Here is a 17,500-nt window from a genome sequence, read left to right on the forward strand (position 1 = left end):
CAAAAATACAAATTATACTAACACTTAATCTAAATCAATTCTAAAAACAGTATCCACATAGTGGTGATTAATAAATCAGAGGCGCTTGCAATGACTGAGGCAGGGACTGAGCCTGTGATTCTCTGTGCATAGTAAGGTAAGGTAAGGTGCTCTAAGGTGCTCTGTGTGAATGAGTGTCATGGTGGTAGTGCAAATGAGTAAGTCCAACAGTGCAAGAATAAAGTCAATATATCTATATATATAACTATTTTAAGAAAAGGTATAAGTGTGGCCACAGTTCGGCTGTGGCATGGAGGGGGGGGGTTATGCATATGTGCTAATGTGCTAATATAGCACGCAAACAGTGAGGCAGAAAGACAGAGGTAAAAAGTGGCTAGTGGACAGACAGTATCCAAACATGGAGGGGGTGAAGAGGCAGACAGACTATGCAGAGAAGTCTATCTCTCCTGAAGCAATAAGGACATAAGGACAGTAGAAGATAAAGAATATACTAAATATACTAAAATACAAATTATACTAAATAAACTAAATCTATCTGTGGGATGGCGCATAAGTTGAAGACAGACTGGTTGCGGAGGCGTGTGTGTGTGTGTGTGTGTGTGTGCTGACCTGTGGGATGGCACAGAAGTTGAAGACGGACTGGTTGCGGAGGCGTTCCAGGTAGCTGATGACGTCGGGGACGTGGCGCAGTGCGTCGGTCACCAGCATGTTGAGGCAGCCCAGCCCAGCGGTCAGCTGATGCGGCTCAGCAAAGTCCTCCAGACGAGACGCAAACTTACTCCAGGCCTGCAGGGGTCGCACATCAGAGTAAATAACAAGAGCTCACACACACACACACACACACACACACACAAGGGGTCGACCAATTATCGGCCTGCGCAACATGGTCACGTTGCAGATTTAATAGCAATTTGTCCGTCGTCTGCCCGTTGTCTTCTATGCTTATGTGGCAACAACAGTCCGTCAACAGTTGTTAATGTTTTGGGCGGCCCGCCACAGATTAGTCAACAACTGCATCTACACACACAATATATATCGATATATATATCTACAAATAATCGGCCGATATATTATTGGCCGATAAGTGAAAAATTAAGATATCATTATCGTTCCGATAACAGAATTCCGGCTGATAATTTGCGCCGATATTTTTTTTTTACAATTTAGGCGTATTGTATGTAAGGCCCGCCTGGCTACACTGACCTACTTGAGCTTGTCTGTTATTCACCACACTAACAACATCTGTGGATATGTGTTGAACCTATGCAGCTCAAAATCCTCTTCGGGGGGACGAGTAGATTTATATATTTTATATTTGCATTTCGTTCACTTGGGTTTGGTATTATTACTGAGAAATATGCTAACCACTCCTGCTTCAGCTCCACACAGGTCATCATTATACTGTAAGTTATTAAAACCATCATTTCTGCAGGTTGTGTACAACAGAATAGACGGACACAAGAGACAGTCTGAGGAGTTGCAACTAAACACAAGTTTCCCTCCCGAACTCTGATTTGGTCGCTATAGCTTTTAGCCGTTTATCTGCGCTGAGCGTTGACTCCATCGATATTAAAACGATTCACACACTGTCGCTGGCCACTCACTCACAACTCAGTGACGTCCGGGTGAATATTGCTGCTATTTTGTTGACTGCTGTACCACTGAGGACTGTTATGAGTTCTGTCCATCATTGATGGTAGGTAAAATTACTGCATTTAAATGATGCTTAAACGCTGTCCCCGATTCACTTTTCACGATCTTTTTTCAAGAGTAATATTATCGGTTATCATATCGGTACGGCCACAACGAACCAATAAATATCGCTTATAGTTATCGGCTCTAAAATTCCATATCAGTGCAACCTAACGTCTAACACACACACAAACATGTCAACTACACACACGCAGTGCACAAACAAGTGCTTACACACACACACACACACACACACACACAAACACAAACACAAACACAAAGATGTCCAATATTCACACGCACGCAGACACACACACACACACAGGTAGGGGTGTTTAAGCAATGGATCACAATCCCAGCTGTCTCATGCATCACATCTAAATGTGCCTCTGAGTGGACCTGCCTGCCTGAGTGGACCTGCCTGGCCCCCAGGTGGACAGCCCAGGTAATGCACTTCCATTATCTACATGGCCTTTGCAGCCCGACAGTCCAGCAGCATATGAAAGTGACCTCAGAGGGACAGAGAGGCTCCTGCATGTACACACACACACACACACACACACACACACACACACACACACACTCCTGCATGCACCGGTGTTCTGGTACTCAAGTCCGAGTCATTAGCTAAATTTAGAGACTCGTGACTTGACTTGGACTTGAGCACTTAATGACTCGAACTTGGAAGGCCAGAAACAACTATATTTAAAACCACGAATGAAGTAGATTACGGTTACTGTTCAAATGAGTAATTTGATAGTCTAATCCACTGCACGAAAAAAAGGAAATAGCAACTTGTTTTAGTTCTAACAGGTGAATATCGTAGAAAATAGTAGCTTATGGCAGCTTAATTGTTTGGTTTTTTTATTGCACTCATCTCGCTGAAATGAACGTAGAATGTGGCCTGTTGCGCAAAGAAATGAATTGGGGAGATGATCTGTATCTCCGTTAACCGAAAGCTAGTTTTCATCTCCATTGTTGACGTGAAATATGTCTCCATAGTGTCAGTGAAGTGATTGCAGTGAGTTGCAGGTAACCAATGTTCACGTCACCGGAGTCAGAAAGAAGCCAAGACGGGCCCTGCTCTGTTAGGTATTTCTGTCCCTCCCAAACTGCGCTAAAATTGTGTAGGCTATTTAACAGCCAGAATTTTTAAAAAAATGCCCGGGGGAGAAGCCTCTGGACCCCCCCCCCTTTTTTTATGATCCACACTACCTCTGTCAAAATAGGCCTACTCCAACATCCATCTAGCTCTTGTGAAGTATGAACTTCTACAACACTGCCTACAGAGTACAATTGTCAGCAGTCAGTAACAGCATAATGTGACTTAATGGCCTGTGTGATTGGGATGTGGATTGCTTGATTTTGATTACATTTATTATGAGTAGGCCTATAGGCTATGGTGGGCTATGGTATGGTTTGGCAAGAAATATGGCAATACTACTTTCACACAAGTGATGGCACCCCTGCTTGGAGACAGAAGATTGTCTGTTTTGCTTTTAAGGATTTCATCTGCAATGGTAAAAAATGGAACGACATGTAGGCTATGCTTACTTTAGTGCTGGACTTGGACTCGACTTGATCAATAGTGACTCGACTCGGACTCAACGTGGATCAATAGTGACTCAACTCGGACTTGACTCGGATGCGTGGTGGACTTGACTCGGACTCGAATTTCTTTTTAATGACTCTGACTTGAACACACACACACACACACCAGAGACTTTCTAATGAGGAGACACAGCACTCAAAAAATACTCCATAGAAATGCATGGGGCTAGTTTGTCACGCCAATATGGCCGTTGTCTACACATATCCCACCCCTTCCTCGGCAAACCGTCGACATGTGAAAACATTGAGCCAATCATATGGTGTGTTGTGAAGACATCGTGCCAATCATGTGTTGTGATCTCGCTGCTGGAGCAAGATTGGTGTCGTGAAGCCTTGCGCACGCGCAGTTCGACCCAAAGACTGTGCCCGATGAGTGCCCATAAAACGTTGGTATATGGCCGCCGAGTGGAGGGACTTGCCTAAAAGGACTTTGCGCGCGCACACACACACACACACACACACACACACACACACACACACACACACACACACACACACACACACACACACACACACACACTGACCTCCTCTGGCCAGAAGGCGCGGCCCTCGCGTGTATCCTCCAGATAGTCCCTAATGATGTTGGTCTTCTGCAGGAACAGCCCCATGGAGTTGGCCAGCTCAGAGTCCCCGCCCACCTCCGCATCCTCCAGCCGCGACGCCGAGAAGAGCCGAGACAAGCCCACGCCCACCAGGCCAGCCACGTAGTGACAGTACTGCGCACACACACACACACACACACACACATTACAAACACATTACAAGCCCACGCCCACCAGGCCAGCCACGTAGTGACAGTACTGCGCACACACACACACACATTACAAGCCCACGCCCACCAGGCCAGCCACGTAGTGACAGTACTGCACACACACACATTACAAACTCACCAGGCCAGCTATGTAGTGACAGAATAAGTAAGTGTGGGGTTAGGTGCCTTGCTTAAGGGCACTTCAGCCGTTCCTACTGGTCTAGGTTCGAACCGGCAATCCTCCGGTTACAAGTCCGAAGCCCTAACCAGTAGGCCACGGCTGCCCTTTTAACTTCAGTACTGCACACAGAACAGAGCACACCTTAGTGTGTGTGTGTGTGTGTGTGTGTGTGTGTGTGTGTGTGTTCCTCACCCTATCCCACTCTGCCATGGATCCTACTTTCTTCTCTAGAAACTCGGCCATCCCCACACCCATGCGGTGGCAGATGTCCACGATCACATCCTGGTACTCCTGCCCCAGGTTACGGAACTCCACCGAGATCTACACACACACACACAGATATTCTGGTAATCCACCGAGATCTACATACACACACAGATATTCTGGTAATCCACCGAGATGTGTACACTCACTCACTCACCTCACTCACTCACTCACTCCCAAACGCTCTCACACACAGATCAGGGTTTCTGTTGTCCAGTAATTGCCGGATATTGGCCAGAAAATAAATGAAATGTCCAACAAAATGAAATCTCTCCGGTCAAATTGTGCGATTGAAATTGGCTAATAATCCCGTCCCCCTAACACAATCTGAATTTGAGAATAAGCCTAAAATGTAGGCCTATACTAAAACAAGAATACACCGTCCTTTTGTTATGGAGCCTATGCTGCATTTCAAATAGGAAGCGCACGCTTAAAACGTCCATGTTAAACAAACAAACAAATGAGTGAGACGGTTCAAACATGGCCAGGCCCAGGCAGACTAGCCTTAAAGCTTTTTTCAGAGGCCAGGTGCGATGGATGATAGTAAATCGGTAACGCCTGAAGCCTCAGATGTCTGGTCAGCTCCACCACCACCAGAGAAAAAGCAGAAGTGTCGGGCGATCTATCGGAATCAGCGACGTTGGAAGTGGAGGTGCGGGGGGATGTGGCCGCACCAAGACACTTGTCATTTTCCGTGTAGACACACCCATGGTACACTGGGCATGCAACTGTGTTCTGTTCCCAGAGCTTTCTCTGTCTATTATCAACAGGGTTATAGCCTGGGTGATTAGTCCCGCCCACAACATTTGAGGTCGGGAAGTTCGGTCTGGCATTGTTCCGTTGTGGAGTAACTATGCTCGCCCCAAATCTGGCGGACCAATCAAATCGATTGGATATGCATTCTAGACCGCTGGGTGGTGGTGTGATAGAACCCCGGTACGTCACGCGCAGACATTCTAATTTGACAGTTTAGCCAGAGAGGTAATCAAGGATCTTTGGTTTAGCCGTTTAGACGGAGACGCAACCCGGGTCGTCTTCAAAACTCTACACTCTGGAAGGAGTCTTCAGATTTGTGCGTCTTCAAGCCCCGATGGCGGGGTCGCCGTGGAAACGAAAGGCACTTATGATAAAATATTTTGTCGTCTTCCTTCGCAATCGTTCTCGTATAAACGGCCCCTAAGAGTTTTAACGTGGGGGGGGGGGGGGGGGGGGACCAATCAAATCAGGCTTTACGATGATGGACAGGTAAGCAACCGCATCTTGTCATGCTCACACACACACGCACACACAGATATTCTGGTAATCCACCGAGATGTGTACACACACACACACACGTTCACACACACACGCTCACACACACACACACAGGTACACACACGCTCACACACACGCGCTCACACACACACACACAGGTACACACACGCTCACACACACACACACACAGGTACACACACGCCCACACACACACGCTCACACACACAGGTACACACACACAGGTACACACACACACACACACACACACACACAGCTCACCGTGGGGAAGTCCTGCAGCACCTGGCGGTCCTTCTCCTGGCTGTCGCTGAAGCTCCAGTCAGGCTGGTACAGGAAGCTGTGGAAGCCCGTGAGCATGGGAACCTTGCGCTCCAGCGGAATGCTCATGTCGTCCTCCACCGTGTCCAGAGCGCGCAGCACCAGGTAGAAGATGCACACCGCATGCCTGAGGGGGGGGCAGAGTTTAAGGCTACATTTATACGGTGACGATGAAAAGAGAAGACGCAGAAGTGGCGTCTCGTCTTCATTTTTTTATTCGCGTTTAGACGAGCATTCTCAGGGGGAAATCTTTGTTTATATGAAGACGCAAGAGTATGTGATATTCGATTGGATATGCATTCCAGACCGCTGGGTGGTGGTGTGATAGAACCCCGGTACGTCACGTGCAGACATTCTAATTTGACAGTTTAGCCAGAGAGGTAATCAAGGATCTTTGGTTTAGCCGTTTAGACGGAGACGCAACCCGGGTCGTCTTCAAAACTCTACACTCTGGAAGGAGTCTTCAGATTTGTGCGTCTTCAAGCCCCGATGGCGGGGTCGCCGTGGAAACGAAAGGCACTTATGATAAAATATTTTGTCGTCTTCCTTCGCAATCGTTCTCGTATAAACGGCCCCTAAGAGTTTTAACGTGGGGGGGCAGAGTTTAAGAGTTTGGGATGAAAATGGAGAGACCGTTTTAACATGGGGGGGGGGGGTCCATTGGACTTGGACCCATGGGGGGGCGGACCATGTATGGGGTGCCACATGCCGCCCAGGGACAGAAGAACTTATGAGCGGTCATGGTGCTCACATGTGGTCATCAGAGTGGCTGGCTCAGGCCAGGCCTGTGTGCGTGTGTGTGTGTGTGTGTGTGTGTGTGTGTGTGTGTGTGTAGCAGGCCAGGCCCGTCATCTTCCCTCAACAGCTCCTACGGTCGGTCACACCGTCAGCTGACCGCAGTCACAGACGAAGCTGGACATCCCAGCTGCAAAGCTAAATAACGGCCCCGACTAGCGGACTAGAGCAGTGTTTCTCAAACTTTTTCAGACCAAGGACCACTTAACCAATAAAAAAAGTCACTGACCACCTAGCTAAAAAAAAAAAAAAAAAACAGTAGACCTACTTCAACAGTATTACACAACAGGCCTACTCACTGAACCACCTTGCTTATAGTCTTTGCACCTTGCTTATTGTTTCAGAGGATTCATATGATTTAAACTAGCATAGCTTACATAGACAGTGTTGCAGAAATGTTTGGATTTACATACAAGTTGGTTCAATATTGCAAACAACTCATCTATATTATATTTTACCACGTCTGCTCGCGGACCACTTGGGATAGCTTGCGGACCACCAGTGGTCTCCGGACCACACTTTGAGAAACACTGGACTAGAGGGCAGGACTAGTGGACCAGTGGACTAGTGGGCCAGTGGACTAGATGGCAGGATTAGCGGGCAGGACTAGCGGACAGGGCTAGTGGACCAGTGCACTGTTCCTCATTGGCAAACAGTAAGTACGAGAAAGCAATAGCATTGCGTAATGTCTGGTCTTCTCACTGCAGGGAGAAATACTTGGAGTGTGCAGCCCACATTACCAAAGCCTGCCCGCTAGCCCTGCCATCTAGTCCTGCCCGCTAGCCCTGTCCGCTAGTCCTGCCCGCTAGCCCTGTCCGCTAGTCCTGCCCGCTAGCCCTGTCCGCTAGTCATGCCTTAAGCTGTCAAAACTCTGTGGAGCCCTGCGACCTTTCCGAGGTCAAGTCAAGCTATGTGTTACAAAACGGCCCTGATACTCAAGTAAGCAGAACTGGAGGGGGCTTAAATTAGAACGGAGGGCATCTGTGTTGTTAGAGTGCCGGTCACGAAGTCCATCGCAGAACCACTGCTAACCTACTGACAAGTGACAGGCAGCGGTTTTATGAATATAGGCTAATGTTACATTTGACTACTGTGCTGAATTTGTAGTTATTATGTAGGCCAAGGTCATGCGCAGTTTTACAACGTCATGTTCAGTTGTTTACATGTTGTAGGACACGCCCCGTGCATGCATGCTTTGTTGCGCGAGAAGCAGGTTGTGTTCGTGGGAAAGAGAGAGTGGGGTTGCTAAAATCGGCAAGCTGGCTATTTGTCTTACCTTAACTCTCCGTCCAGCGCTTGGATGACGGCTGCGAAACTTCGGCTGGTCTGATTGAGGTAGACGTAGCATGTCCGCAAGCTCTCGCTCATGGATTCCTGATAGGAGAAGCAGAGAAACACAGGGTGTCGGTAAGAGCTAGCCGCTTTCAGTGCGGAGGGACGAGCCGCCAGACACCCCTCGTGCACACCTCTCTCGCCCAGCCTTCCCCACGTATGGATCGGTCGCGAGGCAGGACCGGACCCCCGTGAGGTGACGGACAGAGAGCGTTTGAACACCGACAGAGACGTGGAACATTTGCAGCACGCTCCAGCCATGGGGCGAGGACAAAGCAACGGCCACTCAGACCAGTGGCCAGTCGTTTTTTTACTGATGAAAAAGTCGCTGTACGCAGTGTGCAGGAGAGAAACGTGCAGCGTTGTTGGTGGGCGTCGCACGCCAGTCAAACTAGCTGCCAAGCCAGGGGGAAGGGGACTTTCTTTTACTGTCTATGGAAGGGGAGGGCACTTGACTTCAACTTGTGTCAAGTTTACGGAACTACGCAGAACAACTTCTGTGTTACAAACAGTCTACGGTTAGGACAGAGCCCATGTGTTGTATATTACGGATATAAATAATGTTCTGGCGGTTCATGGTAGCGACTCAAAGCAAAACGTTCCCTTTTAGCTACAATAAAGACCTGCTGTAGTAGCATAAAACATGACATTTCCTATCCAAGCCCATGGTTAGTGGGAGGAGGCCGACCAAACAGTGATTATCAGCAAAGATGGTTAAGGCCTTAACTATCACTGCTATCAGGACAACCTCAACCCGAGAAAAGATTAAGTAGCCCTTACAGTTAGGCTGGTGAGAAGCAAAACGGTATTGCAATGTAAACTCCACAAACTCGGGGCCATACGGGCCTGTCTTTACGGCTCGGTGTAAACTAAGCAGATGGCGCCCTCTCGCGGTCGACACTGACTAGACACAAGTTACGACCTGCTGGAAACGGCTTGATTCTAGTAACGAGTGCATCAGTCTCCCTGAGCTCAGCGAGTGCATGCAGAGCCGTATAAAGATATCTGTATACGGCTCTGAGTGAATGCGCTCTTTTCAAACGCGTTCATGAAACAAGCACACCTAACTATAGAAACAAGGAAGCAGAATTCTGAAAGTAGCCACCGTAAGTTAAAGGCACACTTCCGCCGTGAGATCCATGCTGCGCTACAAGGTCTTTCTTTCACACACACACACACACATTAGGCTACAGCAGGACGATAGGACACACAGATAGGCTATGACATGCAGGCCAAGTGTCGGTGATATTGGAGTTGATTTGATTCGTGCGGGATTAAGTAGCCTAGCCTTGCCTACACATCAACCGCGCGCGGAGCATCATTTACCGGGTGAACCCACTCAATCGTGTTATGTAACGCAAAGCTGCACCATTAGGTCAGTAGTAGGCCTATACGCTTTCCAACATCGCCGTCGCTTTATCAGTCGTTAGTAGGTTACTCATCTAAATGGTCCTGGTAGGCTATCGGACACACACACGAGTCGTTCCGTCATACAGCCGCTGGTTTGCATGTTTACTGTGTCAACTCATTTTACAGCACGAAGCGACATCTGAAGTAGCCTAACATGCGCGACTCTGAATAGCCAAACTTAAACATTATTTCCGACGCAGATACAATGGCCACACAGACGTTCACGGTGCAACGATATTGACTATCTAATCTTCATCCAACAGTCAGAACACAGCACGGAGGCAGGCTACATTTATTTATCAACAATACTCACGTAGTCCAGTTTCGGCATGACAGTTCGACAGCCGCCCATTTTAAACTTGAAGAGGTTGAATATTTCCTCGGGGTGTCCCAGTGACTTGAGGATGTCCATCTTTGCTCTACAATGCTGCTCGGTCAGATGTTAGACGCGCTCCTTCGCCGGGTCAGATCGGTAACGCTCGAGCCTCACCTGTAGTTTCTTCATCCAGGCGGCGCGTGTCGCCAATAAACAACCCACCGAGTCACACAATCCTTTCAATCACACGAAATCGTCAGATCGACTCACCTTTCTGATTGGCTCGTGGGTTATGGGCTTAGAGTCGAGTCACCAGTGAGTGACTGGCGCCTCTGGTGTGATGCCCCGCCCCGCGCGGAGTGGGAGGTATTAATAGCTGCTGCGCTCTCTGATTGGCTGAAGAGAAACGGATTAGGTCCGCTGGTGGTACCGATATGTCCCTGGCTGCCTCGGCTGAGAAGAGAGGTCTAGTTTACTGGGTTACCTGGACACATAGGTGCTCAGATAGGCTACAGTCATCATACAGTATAAAGGTTTCAACCCACAAATGGTAAAACCGGCCAAAACACACACACACACACATACACATAGCCTAAACATAAAGTAGGCTGTATATTATATGCTAATGTAAATGTGATTTTAAGGCTCTAAAGCTCTGGCTATTTTATTCAGTCCTTGGCCTGGCTGTCAGAGTTTCAGGCTTTGGCTGTGGAGTCTAGTCTAGCCTTCTTGTAGAGGGCTGGCCATAAATCCTAATCTGTCAGCTGTCTGTCACTGCTAAGCAGACTACTAGCCAGGGGTCTCCGCTAGTCTAATAACTAGATTTACTAACAGGGGTCTCCGCTAGTCTACTAACTAGATTTACTAACAGGGGTCTCCGCTAGTCAAAGGCTCAGACTGGTCTACTAACTATTTACTAGGGCTCTGTCTCCGCTGGTCAGACTGGGGCCTGTACTACGAAGCGGGGTTACTGGCTTATCTGGGTAACTTCGAGAGTAACTTGATCACGTGTGGCGTAACTTCCCGATTAACCCGTACTACGAAAGGTGGATAGGTTTTAACCGAGGTATGCTGCCATGGCAATTTACGCTGCATCTCAAACCTGCTCCAAGCAGGTTATGTTCTTGGTTAACCTGAGGTTTCCGTTAACCACACCCTTTATAAGTACCACCCCTCCACTAACAATTTCTCCCGAGACATCGGCGTACCTGGATGATCCATACGACATCGGAGCGCAAATCGTGAGGGACTCTCTTCGCAGGGGCGAGGGGTTTTAGAGACCGCCAGAAAATATATATAGCCTACCCGGACGATATTCTCTATGAAGATATAGATTGTCAGCCGAGGGAATTCATTATCTTTGTCAGATGATCTAGGAAGACGTCTCATAGCAATGCCTGTACGTGGACATTCATGTATTCCATCGGTGATGCTGAACATCTGAGCAAGAATACTGTATGTCCGAAAATAAATCGGACATAGGCCTACAGTATGCTGAACATCTGAGCAAGAATAAATCGGACATAGCCTACAGTAGGCCTAATAAATTAAAATCACCATTTTAACAAACTTGTTGAATTGAATGTCATATTACTGTACCCTGCACATAAAGGCTACACATTTCCACAGCACCAGAATCCGACCGAATGCCTCCCTCAACCCCCTCCATAATCGGCCTTCCACTATTATTTAATTATCCTTATTACTGTAATCTATATGCCCACTTCTGAATTGGGTTGCATCTGTAGGCCTTTCTATGAACTCAAAATAGGCTATTTATTATAATTATATAATAAATAGGCTATTTATTATCATTTATTATAATTATTATAATTATTTCAACTCATTTCAGACATTCCGCAAGCTACTAATCCTCCGTAACACATATTTGAAGCACATGTGGGAATAAAACTTTACTTTTAGGCATTTAGGCTACCCGATCTGCAATACGTTGCCAACAGCCTTGCTTTGTTTACTGCCGAAGTATTTGATTTTTGTCGTAGAGTGGGTTTTAATTCCTCATAACTTGTAACTAACTAGATTTACTAACAGAGGTCTGTCTCCACTGGTCATGTTACTGTCAGACCCTAGAGCTGATGAGCAGAGCAAGTCTCAGACATTAAAGATTATAATACATATGATGTTATATATGTGTTATTATATATATATTATGATATTATCCTCATGTTGATATTGTTATTTATTATATGTTCTCATGCTGATATGGTTCTGACATTAAAGTTGAATATGTAATGTATACAGGCTGATATCGTTATTTGACATTAAAGTTGAATATGTTCTCACGTGCACAGGCCGACATTATAATTAAAGTTGACTATGTAATGTGCACAGGCCGATATTATAATTAAAGTTGAATATGTTCTCATGTGTACAGGCCGATACTGTTTTTTTCTGTCAGCTGATCCACAGGAACATTCAGATGAACATTTAAAATAATGTCAGATCCCTATGTGCAAATGTAACGCATCCCACATGCAAAGCACTCTCTCTCACTCTCTCACACACACACACACACACACACACACTTGCTCTCTCTCTCACTCTCTCTCACACGGTGCAGACTATTTTCAAGCTTTTAACATACAGCACAGAAAAGCATATTTACATGTCTCACATACTAAAATACAATATAGTACAGCATATTTACACGTCTCATATACTAAAATACAATATAGTACAGCATATTTACTACATGTCTCACATACTAAAATACAATATAGTACAGCATATTCACACGTCTCACATACTAAAATACAATATAGTACAGCATATTTACACATCTCATATACTAAAATACTAGTACAGCATATTTACTACACGTCTCACATACTAAAATACAATATAGTACAGCATATTCACACGTCTCACATACTAAAATACAATATAGTACAGCATATTTACACGTCTCACATACTAAAATACAATATAGTACAGCATATTTACTACATGTCTCACATACTAAAATACAATATAGTACAGCATATTTACACGTCTCATATACTAAAATACAATATAGTACAGCATATTTACACGTCTCACATACTAAAATACAATATAGTACAGCATATTTACTACATGTCTCACATACTAAAATACAATATAGTACAGCACAGCATATTTAATACCAGTACATCCTTCAAAATAATAACTTCATATAGCTGGACTTACCCCAACGCTATCGTGTGTTTCTCTATGGCAAAGCATGTTCATAGCTCATAGAGTTTTGAGATCCTAGCAAATTCCTGCATGGCATCCAATTCAAGGCTCACATTGCATCCCAATTTGTTCAACAAAGAAACCCCTTTTTTGCCTCTACTTTGTTCATGGCAATGCAGTAAAAAGTTGTTGTAGAGAATCATTATGAGTGCATACACCTTGGCACTCATAATGATATTTTGTGAGATACATGTCAAAATATAATAATTTTTATAATACGCTTTTTGTATTTTTATTATTTAACATAATAACCTAATGGTGATAACACTTGTTGGTAGGGCCCCCTTGGATTTTTTGCTTGGGGCCCCCACAGACTCTAGAATCGCCTCTGGCTAAATCAGAGCCTACTTTTTTATCAAGGTGGGGCCACAGAGATGATGGCCTTTGGCAAACAGTTTAGGCCTTCTCAAAAAAATCTCGCCAAAGCTACCATGCGAGCCACCAATTATAGCTTGACGAGCCACATGTGGCTCGCGAGCCGCGCAATGAGTAACACTGCTCCATAAGAATAGGGTGGGTAATGAGTAACACTGCTCCATAAGAATAGGTAATGAGTAACACTGCTCCATAAGAATAGGTAATGAGTAACACTGCTCCATAAGAATAGGTAATGAGTAACACTGCTCCATAAGAATAGGGAGGGTAATGAGTAACACTGCTCCATAAGAATAGGCAATGAGTAACACTGCTCCATAAGAATAGGTAATGAGTAACACTGCTCCATAAGAATAGGTAATGAGTAACACTGCTCCATAAGAATAGGGGAGGTAATGAGTAACACTGCTCCATAAGAATAGGTAATGAGTAACACTGCTCCATAAGAATAGGGTGGTAATGAGTAACACTGCTCCATAAGAATAGGGTGGGTAATGAGTAACACTGCTCCATAAGAATAGGGAGGGTAATGAGTAACACTGCTCCATAAGAATAGGTAATGAGTAACACTGCTCCATAAGAATAGGGTGGTAATGAGTAACACTGCTCCATAAGAATAGGTAATGAGTAACACTGCTCCATAAGAATAGGTAATGAGTAACACTGCTCCATAAGAATAGGTAATGAGTAACACTGCTCCATAAGAATAGGGGGGGTAATGAGTAACACTGCTCCATAAGAATAAGGAGGGTAATGAGTAACACTGCTCCATAAGAATAGGGAGGGTAATGAGTAACACTGCTCCATAAGAATAGGTAATGAGTAACACTGCTCCATAAGAATAAGGTGGGTAATGAGTAACACTGCTCCATAAGAATAGGGGGGTAATGAGTAACACTGCTCCATAAGAATAGGTAATGAGTAACACTGCTCCATAAGAATAGGGGCGGTAATGAGTAACACTGCTCCATAAGAATAGGGTGGGTAATGAGTAACACTGCTCCATAAGAATAGGTAATGAGTAACACTGCTCCATAAGAATAGGGGCGGTAATGAGTAACACTGCTCCATAAGAATAGGGTGGGTAATGAGTAACACTGCTCCATAAGAATAGGGGCGGTAATGAGTAACACTGCTCCATAAGAATAGGGTGGGTAATGAGTAACACTGCTCCATAAGAATAGGGTGGTAATGAGTAACACTGCTCCATAAGAATAGGTAATGAGTAACACTGCTCCATAAGAATAGGTAATGAGTAACACTGCTCCATAAGAATAGGGTGGTAATGAGTAACACTGCTCCATAAGAATAGGTAATGAGTAACACTGCTCCATAAGAATAGGTAATGAGTAACACTGCTCCATAAGAATAGGGTGGGTAATGAGTAACACTGCTCCATAAGAATAGGTAATGAGTAACACTGCTCCATAAGAATAGGGTGGGTAATGAGTAACACTGCTCCATAAGAATAGGTAATGAGTAACACTGCTCCATAAGAATAGGTAATGAGTAACACTGCTCCATAAGAATAGGGTGGTAATGAGTAACACTGCTCCATAAGAATAGGGTGGGTAATGAGTAACACTGCTCCATAAGAATAGGGTGGTAATGAGTAACACTGCTCCATAAGAATAGGTAATGAGTAACACTGCTCCATAAGAATAGGTAATGAGTAACACTGCTCCATAAGAATAGGGGCGGTAATGAGTAACACTGCTCCATAAGAATAGGGTGGGTGCCCGATGATGTCCCTTGGCCAAGTCCCTATATTCAGCTCTAAAGTTGACCTCAGTAGCGATTTGTCCATACAAATACTAATTTCATTACCCTTTTGGAAGGACAGCGTAAATTGTAAACCCATTTCTCCTTTTTCTTGCAGTATTGCCACATTGTGACCAACGTAAGTGTTAGATACAACTTTTCCCTTTTACGATCCCCTCTGGAAATGTCTGATGTTGGAAAAACTTAATAGAAAAGTCAACTGAGGGAGCCAAAATTGTCAACATGGGTTTTAAACCCAATTTATTTGTTTGTGCCGCCAATTCCCATGTCACCCTGTAGACAAGTTAAAAGCTTTATATCTGTCTTTTCTGTTTCATCATCCCCTTAGAACATTGAAAGTTGAAAAAATAAAAAGTAACTAACTTCAGGAGCTTGAATTGTCAGGTGTGTCAAGTCAAGACTAAAATGTGAAAACGACACAGATAAGATACTGGGGGAGAACATTAGGACATGGACCCCATATGATGACCTTTGACCCCATGACCTTAAGTACCTAATAGCTGATGTTCATTGTCACTACAGGACAGTATTGAAACCACTTAATGGGATGTATGTCAGGGATAACATCCGCCGGGGTCTGCATACATACTGGAGGAGACGGATGCAAAGACCTCCCCGATGCAGGAAGAGTTTCCTCCACCAAGTTCATTAGTTCTGTATATCAGGACACCTTGCAGGATGTTATTCTGTTTGTCCCCCATGTTGCCAGTCATGTATGTAGGCAATAGGCATGCATTTATAGCACAAAAAGAGAAATGCAGTTCAGTTTAAAAAGAGGCCGACCTGTTAAAGTTGTTGTTCTACATTCATTGTACGGAAATGATGGTGGGTAGTATTCTATGTCAGGGGTTCTTAACTGGTCTGGCTTTGGGACCCACAATTTCCCATGTTCATAAAGTCGCGACCCATATGTATATTATAGCGTTCAAGCCAACAGCTACATTGTAAGACAAGCAAAGTGCCTGTAGGCCTACATGTTTGGAACATGCTGATGTTTGGCATTAGTCTACATTTGTGAAGTCTTCTACTCTTGATGTCACCTTTCAAAGTACTCGACAGGTATGACACTGACAAGGGTGCCTTGTTTCCATGTGACATTTTAGTTTTCAGTGACTGCAAAGGAGCCACAGGCTCAGCCAAAGCACGCTCCATCCCTTGCCAGAGCAGCTCAGCGCTGAGCCACCCATCTCATGCTAGAGCTCTAAAAATGAGAACCAAAATGATTTTTCAGACGTGTGAGGTCTGCTGTTCAGACCCTGAAGATATTTCTTTTCGGTTCATTGCTTTTTGTGAGAGTGTTTCTACTTAACTCAATAAGGAAAATAAATTAAGAGCCTATGTTGAGCAAAAATATGTCTTCTGAAGGCCTAAACAGAGCTCAGCCAAAAACTCCAATACAATTTTGATCAACTTTGAGGAACAGCTATGACCATGCAGGATCATCCAGACCAAAAGTGACGATTTTACTACATACTATTCCTATTTATGTACCAGCATGCAACATTTGAGCCTCCTACATGGTTTAGTTATTGTGCTTTGGACAAAAGGTGTAGGTGCTCTATGCCAAACTTGTCTCTAGCCTTAACATGAGATAGCACTGAACACTTCCTGACAGTCTCTAGCTTTAGATGAGATAGAACGGAACATGACAGTATAACTATAACTGACATGACAGTCTCTAGCCTTAGATGAGATAGAACTGAAAATGACAGTGTAACTATAACTGATATGACAGTATATAGCCTTAGATGAGATAGAACTGAACACTTCATGACAGTCTCTAGCTTTACATGAGAACTAGACACAGGGATTTTTTTTATCACAATTACTTCTGGGGAGTTGTCCAACTCTTCACAATTTCTCAGCTGCTAGCTTATTAGCTGAGCTAGCTTCTTAGCTGCTAGCTTCTCAGCTGCTAGCTTATTAGCTGATAATAGGTTCTGTTCGCCTGATCCCCAGAGGATTATGCTGTAAAAAGCACATGTTACCTCTCCAATATTTTTAAGACATTCAAGACACACAGAATTGTTATTGTGGACAGATATAATTTAATATACATCTAATAGATCATGTCAAAATTATAAAAGGTGTGATTAACAAATGACAAAGCATTAAAAGACACTGCTGAAAAGGGTCCATTTTGTATTGGCTCTGATAACAGCTG

The 17,500-nt window shown here is 44.7% G+C and overlaps 1 protein-coding gene across 4 annotated transcripts in view; it reads right to left on the reverse strand.

Annotated features, from left to right (window-relative positions):
• fdft1 (farnesyl-diphosphate farnesyltransferase 1) overlaps positions 1 to 10,210 on the reverse strand; it is a 13,046-nt gene extending 2,836 nt beyond the window's left edge. The window contains exons 1-6 of one of the 4 annotated variants that reach the window (XM_042094938.1): positions 9,940 to 10,210; positions 8,161 to 8,258; positions 6,033 to 6,216; positions 4,428 to 4,556; positions 3,828 to 4,019; positions 610 to 786 (exon numbers count right to left, since the gene is read on the reverse strand). In XM_042094938.1, the coding sequence (XP_041950872.1) occupies positions 610 to 786; positions 3,828 to 4,019; positions 4,428 to 4,556; positions 6,033 to 6,216; positions 8,161 to 8,258; positions 9,940 to 10,038 (879 nt within the window). In that variant the 5' untranslated portion in view covers positions 10,039 to 10,210. Of the gene's footprint in view, positions 1 to 609; positions 787 to 3,827; positions 4,020 to 4,427; positions 4,557 to 6,032; positions 6,217 to 8,160; positions 8,633 to 9,939 lie in introns of those variants that run through there. The other 3 variants (XM_042094940.1, XM_042094937.1, XM_042094939.1) reach the window with 3 other exon arrangements.
• Between the last annotated feature and the right edge of the window lie 7,290 nt (positions 10,211 to 17,500).

The sequence above is a fragment of the Alosa sapidissima genome, chromosome 6 (genome assembly GCF_018492685.1).
Source record: "Alosa sapidissima isolate fAloSap1 chromosome 6, fAloSap1.pri, whole genome shotgun sequence".
Lineage (NCBI taxonomy): Eukaryota > Metazoa > Chordata > Actinopteri > Clupeiformes > Clupeidae > Alosa > Alosa sapidissima.